Source organism: Xenopus laevis, chromosome 3L, assembly GCF_017654675.1.
Source record: "Xenopus laevis strain J_2021 chromosome 3L, Xenopus_laevis_v10.1, whole genome shotgun sequence".
Taxonomy (NCBI): domain Eukaryota; kingdom Metazoa; phylum Chordata; class Amphibia; order Anura; family Pipidae; genus Xenopus; species Xenopus laevis.
Window position 1 is genome coordinate 159,868,403 of NC_054375.1, and position 17,244 is coordinate 159,885,646.

At 45.7% G+C, this 17,244-nt stretch overlaps 1 protein-coding gene across 1 annotated transcript; it reads right to left on the reverse strand.

Annotated features, from left to right (window-relative positions):
* Positions 1-6,200: 6,200 nt before the first annotated feature.
* Positions 6,201-8,674, reverse strand: LOC108711821 (macrosialin). The gene is made up of 6 exons (XM_018253901.2): positions 8,503-8,674; positions 7,652-8,349; positions 7,383-7,487; positions 7,115-7,166; positions 6,754-6,918; positions 6,201-6,423 (listed from the first exon to the last, which is right to left on the reverse strand). Exons 1-6 carry the CDS (start codon positions 8,615-8,617, stop codon positions 6,287-6,289), a joined length of 1,272 nt encoding a protein of 423 aa, XP_018109390.1. The 5' UTR covers positions 8,618-8,674; the 3' UTR covers positions 6,201-6,286.
* Positions 8,675-17,244: the final 8,570 nt, after the last annotated feature.

Below are 17,244 nucleotides of genomic sequence, written 5' to 3' on the forward strand. Positions count from 1 at the left end.
CTGTAACCGGCTTCTCGCGAGGATGTCGGTGGCGCTTCTTAGGTTCGCGCGGCCATCTTAGTTGGGGCGGTATTCAGTCTCATCCTGTCAGTGTAACGAGCGGCGCCATGTTAGGTGAGTCACCGGATCCCTCTGAGTCGCTATACTTGGGCTCTGTCTGGCGTTAAATCAATGCTATATAGATCGGGCGGTCGTGTTCTTACCCACAATCCGTCGCGTTGCAAAAAAAGGCGGGAAGACGCTGTGTGGTGTGGGGCCTCGGGATTGTTTAGAGGAGAAGCTAGAGAATAAGTCATGTGGTAGAACTTGTTATTATGACTGCTAGCTGAGTCAATGTACATTTGTATGAGGAGAAAGTTGACGTTTAAGTGAAGGAGTTAATTTGACACAATAAGAAGGTTTTTGTCTCACACTCAAAAGGGACAGAACGTTGGACCTATAAGGACCCTGTGACAATGCAGGAATCTCCGAGGGGCAATATCCACAATGGGCCTGACCGTAAGGTGTATAACTGTCAGCCAAGCCAAAGGCCGCCTCACCTGAGAAACAGCCAGTGGGCAAACAATGGTAATGACAGGCCGAGCAATTATAATGTAAGTGAAATTCCACAGAAAGCCGTCCCCAATCTCTGTGCGGGGGTAATTAACCTCTGTACTCTCTACTACGTCCGTCTCAAGAGAAATCGTCAGCTCAGGGAGCAGCAGAGACGCAGACGGATGCTCATGTTCCGCCACACCCAATCGAGGGACAAGCTGCGCTTTGCTGTTCTGTGGATGGCACGACAAATTTCAGACATGGACGTTTCTGCATCAGAGTTATGCCAACCACACCCAAGTTTTGAACATCAAATTTATAGCAAAGAACATTCTTCTGCTTTGTGGGACACAGTAATCGAAAAAGCCTTCTCTAACTTTGATTGGCTAGAGAGTTTCCGGATGACAAAGTCCACATTCGATTATTTGTGTGACCAGCTACGCCCGTCCCTCCAGAAGACCAACATGCATCAGGCCATTCCAGTAGAGGTGAGACTGGCAATAACGCTCTGGCGTTTGGGCTCCTCATCTCAGTATCAAACCAATGAAAATATCTTTGGTGTCTCGCACTCTGCTGTCTCCTTTATTGTTCGTGATGTCTGTGAGGCAATGGTTTCTATCCTTGCCCCCAGGTTTATTAGTATTCCTCGAGGAAACATGCTGCAGGACACGCTGAAGGGTTTTGAGGAACATCATGGATTGCCACAGCTAGCTGGTGTAGTCAGCACTTTGCATGTCGCTGTACATGCCCCAGCTGAGAGGTCTGGTCAGTATTTCAACAGCAAAGGTTGGCATTCAGTAGTTTTTCAAGCTGTGGTAAATGCTGATCTTTGCTTCTGGGATCTGAACATTGGCTGCCCTGGAAACCTGTCAGATTCACAGGTCCTGGTGACCTCAGAGCTATATAAGATGGCTAATGGGGGTACTCTTTTCCCTAGCTCCACCATGAATGTTAATGGTTTTGAGGTGCCCATCCACTTACTGGGACCACGATCTTACCCACTTCTGCCTTGGTTGATGACTCCATTTACAGAGGAAACTGGTAGAGAGTGTGGCAAGTTGAACAGGCAGTTTTCCTCTGCACTAAGTGTGGTAGACATGGCTTTTGAGCGCCTAAAAGGTCGTTGGTGCTGCCTTTTTAAACGTAACGACTTTGACTTTCTACGCACCTTGATCACAGCTTGTTGCACACTACATAACATCTGTGAGCATCGTGGAGACCCCTTTGAGGAACACTGGTTGGAAGCTGCAGCTGAGGAAGAGCTGGAACAGCCAAGTGAGTCTGATGAAGAAGACAATAAAGAAGAGCAAGAAGTAGATGGGATGACAAAGGCTATTCGAGCTGCTCTTGCAAAGTTCCAAAAGAACTAATTATGGTTTCATTAAGTTGGACCCAAATCTGAATGTAATTTAACTAAACCCATGTTATAAGGGAGATTAGGAAGAATTAGAAACCTTATTCCTCTTCACTCTTAAACGGCAAAGCTAGGGCCACACTGCAGGCAGTAGCCTTCTCTCTTTTCTGCATTCAGAAATATTGAATCGGTAGCGGTGCAAACGGGAATCTGTTCACGTCAAAGCCGATTCAGCACTTATGAATGCGGAAAAGAGAGGAGGCTTCTGCCCGGGTTATGGCTGAAATCAGCGGAATTTGGCCCTAGCCTAACATTAACACCATACACATTATAGACAGATAGCGGCGGATGTTTTTTCCCCAGAAAAAGGATGAATGCACCAGAGGCCACCCCTTTAGACTAGAGGAACAGGACTTTCTGTGCAATCAATCATTATCCCCTAATGACACGGGGTCAGTGGGTATCGCTGTCCCAGGATTGGATCATTATCTCCTAATGACACTGCTGAGTTGGTATTTCTGAATTTAGATCAGGGAGTTCCAAGCTTCTGCTCCTACATAGGCCAGGATATAGAAACTCTGTAGGAACAGTTGAGCAGACCATAGGGGTAATTTACGACAAGCAAGGCAGGGTGCACACTGCAAATGATGGATGAAATCTGTTATTGCATTTGGTACCCCCCCTACAGCCTCTATATGTCCCCCCTCCTGTTCCCCACTTGTCATTCAGACACACAAGTTAGGGGGAGGTGGCAGACGCAGTCTACAACTGGGCCCTGTTCTTACTATACTTAATGCCCTATGTGTTCTCTGAGTTAACACTGAGGGGTTCAAGTTGACACCCCATAGTTGCTCTTGCACTTTTGTCTGCCCCCATGAATTTGCTACTCATGTTAGTGGTTCAGCTCCTTGTATGCAGTAGGCAGCAGAATTATATAATGACATTTAAAAATGCCGTTTTTTTAAAAAAAAAAATTTATATACCTTTTTTTAGGACTTGGAATTGAAACCATTACAAGAATGCTAGGGGAGCAACCAGGGAGCAGTTTTGAAACCAAAATGAAAGGTGAATAACATTGAAGCCTTGCAGTGTTTTTGCTGAGGGTCTGTCTTTTGAGCTTACGACCCCGAGAACCCGACAGCATTATCAACTGCAGTCAGACAAAGTTGCTTTGAATAGGTCCATCTATAAAATATAAAACTTTAGTGTGAACGTGAGCTTCCTCTTTAACATGCAAATGTAGAAATAAACTCCCAAGAGTGCAGATGGATTTATCAGAATGTGTTATTTGCTAAGTGCTCTGAATTAACCATTTAAGGGACTGTGCGTAACACAGAAGATCTGAGCAAACCTTGAATAAGCTGGAGGAATGCTTAAACCATTATTTTATTTTCTTCCATTCATTATGGAAGAAAATCTGCCCTTTTAAAGCTACACTAAACCATGTTGTTCTGCAGCAGGTATAAGTTTTACACCAAGGAATCTGAGTAATGCCCTACATGATGTTCCACCACTGGAGGGCAGCACACAGCAGTAGGGCAGGCTACTATGGATTGTGTTTGCCCATATCCCATTCCCACTTGCTCAGTTATGTGCTCTGAAGGTCAAATGTTATCCAATAATCTGATTGTTTTGCTACCGACATGAATTTCTGAAGTTATTGACTCTCAAGTACAAAACCTTATCATTACAGAGAAAAAAGCAAGTTATTGACCAGACATTGCATTGTTTCAGGAGTCAGAAGGAGCAGTGAGCACAGAGAACAGAAAGGGGCAGACGCTGCTTTTTAGAGCGATTACATTTACAAATAATTTGAAAACATTGGAAATTTGAAATGAAAGGAAAGTGACTTTGTTAAACCATAAATCCATGGGAATGTTGATAAATCAGCCCCTGAGGAAGGCGAGTGCATGGGGAGTCCTAGAGTTGCTCACAGGAGATCTCTGCCTCTTTAATATTTTTCACTTTGTTATTCTGTGTCTTTTCAACTTATCATGTGATTTGCCTTCCAGTTACTGGAACAGTGACCCCCTGAAATAATAAAGTGAACTGAATTCCAGACGACAGTTTTATTGCTATTATTTCTCATTTCTCTGTAGGCCCTCTCCTGTCTCCCTTCTAGTCTGCCACATGGCCATTGTATATTCCCGTGTAGCTGGAGCTCTGGCCCTCTCTCTTCTAATGAGGCACATGGCCATCAATATTGTATATCCCTGGACCCTGTTTAATGGGACCTGTACAAGAGCTCTGGCCCTCTCCTGTCTCCCTTCTAGTCCAGCACATGGCCATTAATATCATATATCCCTGTGTAATGGGACCAGTATGGGAGCTCTGGCCCTCTCCTGTCTCCCTTCTAGTCTGGCACATGGCCATCTATATCGTAAATAACGATAGAGGCCCCCCCTTCAGACTAGAGGAAAAGAAGTTTCATTTAAAGGAACAGAGTAGGGGGTTCATCACAGTGAGGACAGTGAGGTTGGGGAATGCACTGCCGGGTGATGATTCAGTTAATGACTATAAGAGGGACTTGGATGATTTCTTGGACAGACATAATACAAAGGCTATTGTGATACTAAACTCTATAGTTAGTATAGATATGGGTATATATCATTTATGTGACAGTAGGGAGGGGTGTGTGTATGGGGCTGGGTTTTCATTTGGATGGACTTTGCCTTTTTTCAACCCGATTTAACTAGTAATGGGACCTGTACGGGAGCTCTTGCCCTCTCCTGTCTTCCTTCTAGTCCGGCAGCCATCTATACCGTATATCCCTGTGTAACGGGACCTATACAGAGTGCTGGCCCTCTCCTGTCTCCCTTCTAGTCCGATACACTGTGATGTGCTGATTCTCTGGTGGTGCAAGGAGGACCTGAAGGAGGGAGGTTTCACAGTAGCAAATGGATCAGAATGAATATATTGCACTGGGGACTCTACACAGAATCCTTCCATGGGGCATTATACAATGGGAAAGGTGGCAATATCATGGCTGCCCACTATCAGGGGAATCATGAGGATGCCCCTACACTCTAGATGCCCCTTTTATGCCTACGTAACTGAAGCCTCTAATTTGTACACACTGGCTTGTGATGGGCTGTGCAGTTGCACGAGAGCTGTGGGCAGATCATATGACTGTACGTTGTACATACAACACAAACACTTTTGAATCCCCTTTTTTGCACAATACATACTTTTCCTGTCATTTCCCATAGAGGAAGTTACAGACTAGAGGTCACATGAGTCAGTAGAATTCTATCTGTATAAATTTAACTATGTAACTATGTAACCCACTTACAGAACAAACACCTGAACATACACCTAATAAACAGGACCGGCATGTATGTTGGGCCGGGCTAATACCACATATCATTCTTGTATGAATATATTTATATATCACTGCTGATTGACTTCCCCTTCTCTGCCACCCTTCGTTGCCCTTGCTGATACATTTAAAGGACCAGTAACACCAAAAAATGAAAGTGTTTTAAAGTAAAGAAAATATCATGTACTGGTGCCCTGCACTGGTAAAACCGATCTGTTTGCTTCAGAAACACTACTATAGTTCATATAAACAAGCTGCTTTGTAGCAATGGCGGAAATTGAAAAAAGGCTAAATGGCACAGGATAAATAATGGACAACAGATAACATTATGTTCTACAGAGCTTATCTGTTATCTGCTGTGTAACTTGAGCTTTTGCTCCTTTGAATGGCTGCCCCCATTACTACACAGCAGCTTATTTATATAAACAATAGTAATGTTTCTGAAGCAAACACAGCAGTTTTACCAGTGCAGGGCAACACTGCATTATATTTTTATTACTTTTAAACAATTTCATTTTTTGATATTACTGGTCCTTTAAACCCTTTTAGCTGTTCCCTTGTTATGAGGAAGTATTTGATTGGCTGCTCCAAAGACGGTCTCTGCTTTTACTATATCAGCCTTAAATGTCTGATACCCTCAGTGATAAAGTATGTGGTTTACCCCATGATCAGTAGCATTATGTCAAGTAAAGCTCAGTGTTACCTTCCCCCAATATCCCTAATATTATATAAAAAGAGGGTGAGTTACAAGATATTCTTTTAACCTATGAACCAAATATGCCCTTGGGCTGTACAACATACCCCTAGTATCTACTCCCACCCTCTCCTGGCACACTTACTGCTTCCTCTGCTGCCCCCTCTGGCAGTCTGAAGAATGAAGAACTGAGCCCCATAGAACCTCAGGAAAACCCCACGACTGGTCTCAAATGGACCTGTTATTCAGATGAAATGCTGTAAACTCATTTGGCCAGAAAAACCACACCACAACAGATATCACTCAGTGGCAAACATTTATTTCAAGTTTACAGACCCCCCCCCACCTGTGCCCTCGTGTAGTTCATTCCATTGTGCCAAGTGATCTATAGCATCTCGTAGCCACCAGTTCTCCGACGGCGGCCAATGATATAAGCCAGAACCACCACCAGGATCAGCACCAGTAGGACGATACCCACCACAATGGGAACAGTCATGTTGGGTTTGAAATAACAGTTCTTGGCTGTGTGCAAAAAAGATAAGGAAATGTCTTTAACCTTCATATCCACCATTCCCCCCTAAAACCCTACATCTGAGTGGGATTCGGTCCCCACCAGATAGAGCCACAACCATGGGCACGATAGTCTTTGCCTATTTCACGGGAATCTTTAGGTCAGAAAAAGGGCTGTTCCGGCTTCCCAGCACTACAGGTGCCCATATACCAATGTGAGTATGTAGTCAGTATCAAGAACCAATGAAAGAGGTCACCTTCACCCAGGGGCCACTGATCTGAAAATCAATTTATGGGAAATTGGGGCTAAGGCTTGAGTGGTGCCAATGCATCTAAACTTACCGGGTCCATAGTTGAATCCATTGAAGTTAAAGGCCTGGGCTTTGACTTTAGAGGCAGTGACCACTAATGAAGAGGCCACCTTCAGTGTCACGTTTTCACAGGAGAAGGAGTGTCCCAAAGGGGCCTCCATTTCTTTCACGCTGGCACCAAATGTGTTATGAGGTTCTGCAAGAGAAGAGACAAGATGAGCCCTGCAGTGGCCAATAAGAAGGGCAAGGCATCTTGAGCTGCATTTTGCATGCGCAAATGCTCTTTCCTGTAGGGTAAGAGCACCCAATACAGAACTGATTGTGCCCCTGTAGTGTAAGAGCACCCAATACAGAAGTTATTGTGCCCCCTGTAGGAGCAGTAATGACAGCACCTTTCTCCAGCAGCGTCACGTTCACGTCTCTCAGGTAGAAGTCAGTGGAGTCCTACAAGAGAACAGGAGATACTGGGGATCAGACTATTACTTGCTGCTCAGAGGAGCCCTGTGTCCCCCCCAATCTCTTCCCCCACTGTCTTCTGTGTTTGTGTTGTTAGTGGCCCCCATTCCCTGTATGAGGCAATGTATCTAAGGGTTCCCCCTCACCCACTCCCAGACCCACCATTTAGTGGCCACCCCATGCCATACAACTCCTGTGCTTTACCTTTGTGAATGCCAGATGGAGCGTTGCCTGGGGGAAGCCAAGTGTCACTTCCACCTGATCCTCCTGACACTTTCCCTCTGATGTAGTCATGGGGGGTGGGGGCACCTGTATGAGAAAAAAAACACTTCATCTATAAGTTTACAAGCCCTGCCCCTGCCCTTACTTTGGCAGAAACAACAGACCCCCCTGGGTCACTGGTCTCTATACTCCTTCCACTGGATTAGTTTGTGCCCGGGCTGTGGGCATGAAATGGAGACTGTGTAACTTACCACTATCCGCTCCGTGCCATTCACTGTGATCTCCAGTACCGCTGTCAGTCTCAGGCACGTTCCCGAGGTGTTGTTAACAGAGAAGTCAGAGGGTGTCGGCTCTGGGCTGGGGGGCACTCTTGTGTAATTTGTAGGTGCTGTGGTGGAATAGTGTGTGGTTGAGTGGTTGGTAGGTGCGGTGTATGGCCTTGTTGTGTGATTAGTGTGCTGACTTGTGTATTGTGTAGTTGTGTGGTTGGTAACTGGGGGTGTAGTTGTGTGGTTAGTAATGGGGGGTGCAGTTGTGTGGTTAGTAACTGGGGGTGTAGTTGTGTGATTAGTAATGGGGGGTGCAGTTGTGTGGTTAGTAACTGGGAGTGTAGTTGTGTGGTTAGTAACTGGGGGTGCAGTTGTGTAGTTGGTAATTGGGGGTGCAGTTGTGTGATTAGTAACTGGGAGTGTAGTTGTGTGGTTAGTAACTGGGAGTGTAGTTGTGTGGTTAGTTACTGGGGGTGTAGTTGTCTGGTTGTGTGGAAGAGTTGTGTGTTGTGTAGTGGTGTGGTTGGTATATGGGATTGTGGTAGGGTGTGTAGTTGTGTGTAGGGTAGTTGTGTGCTTAGGAGTGGTTCTGGCAGTTGTGGTTGTGGTGTGGTGGGGGCAAGACAAGCAAGGAGCCCGGGTGCGATGCATATTGGGGGTCCCAGAGTCGGCGGTACACACTGTAATGCAGGAGACACAGCATGAGTGAAGGGGTGAGAAGAAGAGAGCACTGGGGTAGAAAGTAAGGGACAGGGTAATTAGGAAAGGCAGAGATTGTTCATCAGTGGTAAAAGGGAATGACGGGGAGGGTAAGAGATTGGGGCAGTACTCACCGGCAGTTAGACACAAGCAAAGGCCCAGCAGCACAGCCCGGTGGAAGCTCATGATGGGAAGGTAAGAGACCCTCACGCTCTCACTCACACAGTGACTTCTGCCCGACTGTCTCATACTGTCTCACACTGTCTCACTCACATCCCTTGTCATGTGTCTCTGTGACACAAACTTCCTTTTAGAAAATGGGAAGTGAAAGGAGGGCAGGATGGTCAGGAAAGTGCTTTCTCTGCACTTTGTGTTCATCGGGGGCCACGTGTTTCCTGTAGCCCCCACAGCTTGGCATGTCAGCAAGTGCGAGAAAGTGCTAGTAGGAGCAGACGGGCAGGATTTCTGAGCTGTGTAATGGGCCGGGGGAGGAACCTTCTGGTTCTCCTGGTCCAACTGTCACACATTGGCCCATTGGGGTGCCACCATGTCTGTGTGCGGGGCATTTAATGTGCCCACTGCTGGTGCTGTCTCTTCTTATGTTCCTTTGCTCTCTGTCATATCTGTTACAAGTCAGGCCCAATTCCTCTGCTTTTAGTGCTCTCAGAACATGGAAATAGACCTCCTCAGTCTTCTCAGTTGTCTCTCATTTGACTGGCGCTGAACCTAGTGGCTCTATTCTCAACTGGATCCAACAGCACTGATCACTAAAGCAGATATCGCCTTTGCATCCTTCACAGCAGCACCTATGAGATTGATTCCTCCCTTAAAGGAGAAACAAACCCTTAATAAAAAAACCCTACCCTACATAGACCCCCCTCCCTCCTCCCCCCCAGCCTAAATGTTACCCCGGGCAAATTCCCCTAAGTCTTTACTTACCCCTCCGTGCAGATTCTCTCCAGTGGAGTTCACAGGCGCCATCTTCTTCTCTTCGGTAATTTTTGGAATGAAACCGACGCTTTGGCAATTTTCATGAGTTTCGGCTCAGGTGTCGCTAAACAGTAAATTGCTCCAACTGTGCATGCGGCGATACACTGGTCTCATTCCCGAAGATTACCGAAGAGCAGAAGATGGCACCCGTGAACTCCGCTGGACAGAATCTGCACGGAGGGGTATGTAAAGGAGAATCTGTTCGCAGCAGCTAGGGTTGCTACCTTTTCCGGAAAAAAAATACCGGGCTTCCTATATATTTATCTTTTTTTCCCTATTAATAACATTGGGATCACCATAATTTTTACCGGCCAGTTGGTAACCCTAGCGGCAGCAGCCCATGTAAACCTACAGTAACCTCCACTTCAGTTTCTAGAGGCCTCAGGGCTTGGATTCTGCAGTTGGAGGAAGAAGTGGCGGTGAAAGTTCCAAGGGAGAGCATTTTAAAATCCCTCCAGGATATTAAGATGGCGGCAGATTTTCTGTGTGATGCCTCAATTCAAAATCATAGGTTGGCAGCAAGGATTATGGGACTGGCTACTACAGCTTGAAGGCCCATTTGGTTAAAGCCTTGGGAAGCAGGAGTTACATCTAAAAATAACTTATGCAATATGGAATTTCAACTGGAACACCTTGTTGGAAAACAGTTAGATGAACTTATGGAAAAGCCGTCAGATGGCAAGGGAAAGGATTTACAAAGTGATCCAGTCAGCACCTGTGCCTTTCAAGCTGTTTCACGCTGATGCAAGTCCAACAGTTTCCACTCAAAACTTGTTAGCCAAATACTTGTATCATGGACAGCACCACTCACGATTCTCTTTTTCTTTAAAAAGCCTTTATTCAGCCATGGGCTCTGACCCCAAACAATTCAGCAACGTTTCAGATCGCCATCGGTCTTTTGTCAAGCCCTTGACTTGACAAGAGACCGATGGCGGTCTGAAACGTTGCTGAATTGTTTGGGGTCAGAGCCCATGGCTGAATAAAGGCTTTTTAAAGAAAAAGAGAATCGTGAGTGGTGCTGTCCATGATACAAGTATTTAGGGAAAGGATTTACCCCAGCAGAAACCGAAGGGTAATTGGAAAAGATCCCTTTTTCATAGGCGAAGAATATCTCCTCCTAGATATTGCTATAGAGGTGGAAATAGGAACCAAGGTGAAGTGGCAAATAAATTCAGATCCTCTAGGAAAGGCCCTACCCCTTTAAGGCCTCAAATGCAGGAGGAGGAAGGTTTCGCTTTTTTTCACAACAGTGGGTGGAAGTAGTTCAAGAGCCTTGGGTACTCCAAGTGGTACAGGAGGGCTGGAGGATAGAATTTGTAAAGCTGACCAGCCCACGCTTCCTTATTACCCCTCAATCAAGAAACCAGGTAAAGCAGCTAGATTTGCAGTGGCAATCCTGGATTTTGTCCAAAACAAGGTTTTGGAAAAAGTACCTATAGACGAAATAAAATTTGGAGTTAACTCCACGGTTTTTTTAGTTCCAAAAGTGGATAAAAAACTTTGCTCAGTAATAGACCTAAGATACTTAAATGCCTTTATAAGGAGAAAGACTTTTCGAATGGATTCAATCAAGACAGTTATCATTCTCCTGGATCAGGGGGACTATATGGCAACCATAGATTTGAGGGGTGCCTACTTGCATGTGCCAATTTTTCAGCCACACAGAAAATATTTGGGATAGTGGTTTACATCCTAGGAGAAGTTTGGCACTTCCAGTTCACATCCCTACCATTTGGCACTTCCTGTGCCCCAAGGGTCTTCACAAAGATTGTAGCGGCCGTAGTGGCTGTATTGAGAGCGGAAGGCATCGACATAGTACCATATCTGGACAATTGGTGGCTCAAGGCGATGTCGGAGAGTCTGTTAAACAAACATCAAGACAGAGTTCTAAATTTCCTTCAGTTTTTAGGTTGGGTGGTGAATAGCCAGAAATTGTCTCTACAACCAGAGTGAAGGAAACAGTTCTTGGGATTCATGATAAATTCAAAAGAAATGAGTTTAGCGATTTCCCAGGAAAATCATATCCGCCAGAACGGAAATGAAAGTTTTAGGGTTAATGTCTTCAGTGATAGAAGCGTTACCTTGGGCTCGTCTTCACATGAGGCTGCTGCAACAGGAACTGCTGAGAAAGTGGGACAGGAAACTCAGTTCTCTAGATGAATCTTGGATTCAGTCAAGAGACACCAGATCCAAGCTCAGGTGATGGCTTCAGACTGTCAGGCTGAGAGAAGGCAGGTCACTACTTCAGAGGAAGTGGTGTGTATTGACAACGGATGTGTCCGGCAACGGATGGAGAGACCATCTAGGCAGTCACTCAGTCCAGGGGACCTGGTCCATAATGGAGAGGACTTTATCCTCAAATCTCAGGGAGTGGAAAGCAGTAAGCTTGGCATTGATAAGCTTTCAGAAGTTGTGGGGAAATCTGTCCAGACAGACAATTCTATGGTCGCCTCCTATACAAATCGCCATGGGGTGGACCAGATCCCCGCTGCTGCTGAAGGAATCTCTGAAGATGCTTCATTGGGCAGAGGCCAATCTTTTTCAGATCATGGCAGTCCACATAAAAGGTGTGGACAACGTATGGGCAGATCACCTGAGCAGAGAGGTGATACTGCCCGAAGAATGGTCCTTGTTTTGGCAGATCACAAAGAGGTTTGAACTTCCACAAATAGACCTAATGGCATTGAGAAGGAATGCCAAACTTGCCCAGGATATTTCAGAGGATGCAATGTCAGTGACGTGGGATTACAGGTTGGCCTACATACATACATGCTGAGGAAGGTGAGAGAGGACCAGGCAAGAGTGATTGCAATACTTCCTTTTTGGCCCAAGAGGGCTTGGTTTGCCCTACTCTATGAATTTGACTTTTCTGCTAGCAATTACCTCTATGAGGAGAGTCAGTGAATTAAGGGCTCTTTCTGCTAAGGAGGCTTATCTTCTTTTTCTGGAAAACAGGGTGATATTGAGAACTGTTCCATCTTTCCAGCCAAAAGTATCCACAAGTTCCAATATTAATCAAGAGATAGTGTTGCCCTCTTTTTTTCCAAATCCTGTGGACAAAGAGGAGGAGAGACTTCATTCTCTAGATGTAGCAAGAGCATTGAAATGAGGATTTTTGACTTACCAGAAAATCCTTTCCCTGGCCATCCCTGGTCAGCATTAACATTCGGGGTAGCCCCGTCCCTAGCTCTGTGTAGACACATTCCCTAGCACTGTTTAAATTCCCCTCCTCCCCTACCCACTGTGTGAGACTGTTCCCCTGTTTGAAGGGAAGATTTTTCTTTGTGACTCACCCAGTCCTTGTGGCTAGATTCCGGGCACAGTTTAGGCTCTCTGCCCGACGCTTGGCCAGTGTGGTCGCCATATCGCTTCCTCAGGCTGGGGTCCCTCATGATGGCCGGGGACAAGTTATCAGCATTGCTGTAGACGGAGTATAGATGGGCGCGATACAATGACGCCATTTGCTGCGCTCGCATTTCGCGTCTTAAAAGGATACCGGCAGTTAGTTCCTGTGCCCTGGCTGCAAACTTTTTGCTGAGCTACAGTAGAGTTGAGCTGGCTGCCGAGAATTGCGCCACCCCTTCAGGTGTATGGTGAGTCACGTTAAGGTAAGTGTTTTAACCCTTGAAAAGAGCCTGAGGTTTTTACCTTGGATTTACTGTATTTCTGCAGATGGAGGAGACATCTAGCAAGCGGAAGCCCCCTATGGTCCTTTTGGTCTGATGATGGAGTGATAGTGAATGAGCAGTCCATGCAGCTTTTAAGTAACATCAGAATGGCCTGTAATTGTTGTAGAAAGAGTAAATGGATTCAACAGATCAGTTCAATCACTATGCTTCCGTCCAATAAAGCCGAGAATACAAAGAATGTTTTTTTTGCTTGGAGGCTTCAGTAGATCTGGCAAAATTAGCCGCAAGAAGTATGGTTTTTTCTATAGTGGCTCTGAGTGCCTTGTGGTTGAAGGCTTGATTCGCGGACACTGCTTCAAAGAATGTTCTTTGTAAGCTTCCTTTTAAAGGAAAAATGTTATTTGGAAAGGCTCTGTATGAGATACCCATTTAAATGCAGAGAGGAAGCAAAAACGTACAAGCCGGGCAGAGAATTTTTTCAGACAGCCTCTTTGAAGACTGGCCAGTCAAGTTTTTTCAGAGGTAATAAGGCCAGGGAGGCTAGATCTAAAAGGTCAGCCAAAGCAGCAATGAGGAAACGTCTGTCCAGATTCCAGTAGGAGCAAGGTTATTACAGTTTGAGTCTGGACAGAAGAAACAGAAGATGCATGGGTGGCTTCAGTGGTCACAAAGGGGAACAAGATAGAGTTTGCTTGTACTCCAACTCAAGATTTCTTTGTAGAAAAGCCGGCACCGGCGGAGGAGCAAAAGAGATTTATTTTGTTTGATTATATCGGAAAGTTAATTCTGAAGAAGGCAGTGATGCAAGTGCCAGAGTTAGAAGTAGGAAGGGGATTTTACTCGCCCCTCTTCCTAGTCCGCAAGGCTTCGGGCAAGATGAGGCCCATTTCGGATCTCAGAAGATTGAACCAGTTTATACAGCCTCGACATTTCAAAATGGAGTCGTTACAGACAGTGAAAGCAGTGGTAAATCCAGGAGATTGGCTAATCTCTATAGATTTAAGAGACGCTTATTTACACGTCCCTGTGGCAAAGATTCATCAACGTTTCCTCAGGTTTTTCCTCAGGTCTTACATTCAGGCTATCCACCTCACCCAGGACATTTATAAAGGTTTTGATAGTGGTGATAGCAAGGCTAAGAAGGAAGGGGATAGAGATCTACCACTATCTCGATGATCTACTTTTAGTAGCAAGAGCCATTGGTCAGTCATCGAGAATTAGTGATGAAGGAGCTCCAGAGATTCGGCTGGATTCTCAACCTAGAGAAAAGTCAATTAGAACCGACTCAGACATTGGTCTATTTGGGAGCCCTGATAGATACTCGGCTAGGTCTGATATCTCTTCCAAGGGAGAAGATCGTCAAGATTACCAGAATGGTAACGTGGACATTTCAACAACAGTGGATGCCGGCCAGGCAATTTATGAAGTTCCTAAGTACTGTGACGTCTACAATTGCCATGGTCAAGTGGGCAAGATGAAATATGAGAATCATACAATATCTATTCATTACTCAGTGGGACAGGGAGAAGGAGGACTGGGGACAGCCCATTTACCTGCCCAAGGAGGGGAAAGAACAAATGTTGTGGTGGATGTCACCAGCAAATCTCCAATGAGGTATTTCTCTTCACGAAGAGCGGCAGCTGGATATCTTCACAGATGCTTCAGGGCTAGGCTGAGGAGCCCATGCTCAAGATTTCTTCATCCAAGGTGTTTGGGACCAAGACTTGTCACATCAGGTTCAGTCAAACCTGCTAGAACTCAGGGCTGTGGCTCAAGCGTTTCAGGTCCTCAAACCTTTGATCTAGGGAGAAGAGGTCTGTGTAAGGTGGGACAACATGGTAGCAGTTTCCTATATAAAGAACCAAGGAGGTACAGGAAGTCTAACAATTATGAAGAAGGTGGAACCAGTAATGCTCTTTGCCCAGAGATTCTTGATGGGAGTGACAGCGGTGCATATTCCAGGAGTTCTGAACCAGCAAGCCCACTTCCTCAGCCGTCACAGTTTGGATCAGGGGGAGTGGAGTCTGAACGAGAAAGTGTTCAGTCTAACAGCAAGAAGGTGGGGAATGCCATTGGTGGATCTCATGGCTACTCCGAACAATTGCAAAATGATGAGATTTTATTCCAGGATTTTCGGGTAAATCAAAAATCCTCATTTCTCTAGATTGGCCCTCCTGTCAGTGCAGATGCTATGGGGACGTCCTAAAGCTGTCCCATAACTAGGGAGGGATATTATTACTGTTGCCTAACAGCAGCCTGTAGGACTTTTCTACCAAACGCTGCAGGGGCAGAGTGAAAAACATGAAGTCTTCGCAAAACTTTGCAAAAGTGAATAAAGAAGTCCAAGTGGCCGCTTTAAGATTTGTTCTGGGGAGGCTGCATTGTGCAGCGCCCATGATGTACCCAGTGCTCTGGTAGAGTGTGCATTAACCTTAAATGGCCTGGGTTTCTTACTAAGGTCATAAGCACAATTTATTGTGTCGACCAGCCATCTGGCTATGGGACGTTTCGATGCAGGTGACCCCTTAATACCATTGGTGACTAAAAAAACATCAGCCTTCTTGTACGCTTTGTATCTGTCTAGGTAATACCTAATTGCCCTAACTACATCTAGTTTGTGTAGGGCCTTCTCCTTGTCATTTACAAGTTTGGGGCAGAGAGATGGTAAATTAATTTCCTCATTAATGTGGAATGCTGACACCACCTTGGGTGAAAATTATAGAATTGTTCTAAACACCCTATCCCTATGCCCTATCCTGATGTATTATGACGCATGGTTCTTTCTGGGATAATGCTGTCATGTCCGATACCCGCTTTGCGGAGGTAATTGCAAGGAGAAAAGCCATCCTCCAAGTCAGGGATTTGAGAGGGCATGACGCTAAGGGTTCAAAAGGGGGGCCTTGTAGAGCTGTAAGTACAGTAGTAAGGTTCCAAAGGGGTGTGGGATCTCTGTAGGGTGGTCTAACTTTACCTACTCCTTGTACAAACTGAAGAAGGTCTGTTCCCTCACTCACTGATGTTGGAGGAGAAGAGATACAGCTGAAATCTGCCCTTTTAGATTTGCTAAATATAAAACTATGGCTTGTATGGAGGCCTGCCGCCATTCTACCCCCTTGGAATCACACCACTCTATAAATGTCTTCCATGTCTTATAGTAGATCTTTGTGGTGACTGGTTTTCTGGCTTTCACTAAAATGTTTGTGGCCTGTCTAGAAAAACCCTTGGAGCGGCATATCTCGGAGTCAATAGCTAGGCAGTCAAATGCAGTAGGGATAAATTGTCGTGGTTGAGTGGACCCTGAGTTAACAAGTCTGGCAGAGCAGGCCCGGACTGGCAATCTGTGGGTTCTGGCAAATGCCAGAGGGGCTGCTATAAGGCCCCATAGAAAGTCAGTATTTAGTGGGCTGGTGGGAGCTGTTTGGGGGAAAGGTGTATACTCTGTTGAAGGTCCATGGAATGACTAAGGCATCTACATATGCTTCCCCCGGACCTGGCGCAGTATAGGTACTTTGAAATTGTCTCTTGACGCCAGTATATGTCTATAACCGGCATTCCCCATTTGGATGTAATCTCTGTGAAGACTTCCACATGTAGGGCCCACTCTCCCTGGTCTATTTGCTGCCATCTTAGGTAATCCACCTCCCAGTTTAGTACTCCCGGTATGAAGACTGCTGAGATGGTCAGAACGTTGGACTCTGCCCAGGTGAGTATCTGAGCTACTTCCTGCATCGCTCTGTTGCTGCGTGTACCTCCTTGTTTGTTTAGGTATGCTACCACAGTGGCATTGTCTGATTAGATTCTGAGAGGTTGGCCCTTCAGTTCTTTGGACCAATGAAAGATGACATTTCTTATTGCATTGATTGGTAGCATGGATTCCTCTGGTGACCAACTCCCTTGAGGCTGGCGTCTGTGGTCACCACTGTCCACTGGTGTGGGATCCATGTTTTGCCCTGGACTAAGTTGTGTACTAGTGTCCACCATTTTAGAGAACGTCTGACTGGCCTAGTCACGGGAATCTGTTGTGTGAGATCTAAATGGTTCTTGTTCCAATGGCTTAGAAAATGATTTTGGAAACTTCTCATGTGAAATCTGCCAAATGGTAGGGCCTCTAGTGTGGCTACCATGTATCCTAGTAGTCTGAGGCAAAGTTCCGCTGATATCTTGGTCTGACGGCAAATTCGTTTTGCTGTGTCCGAGATTGTCTGAATCTTCTCCTCTGTCAATGATATTGTCTGTAGGGAGGAGTCGAAACCACAT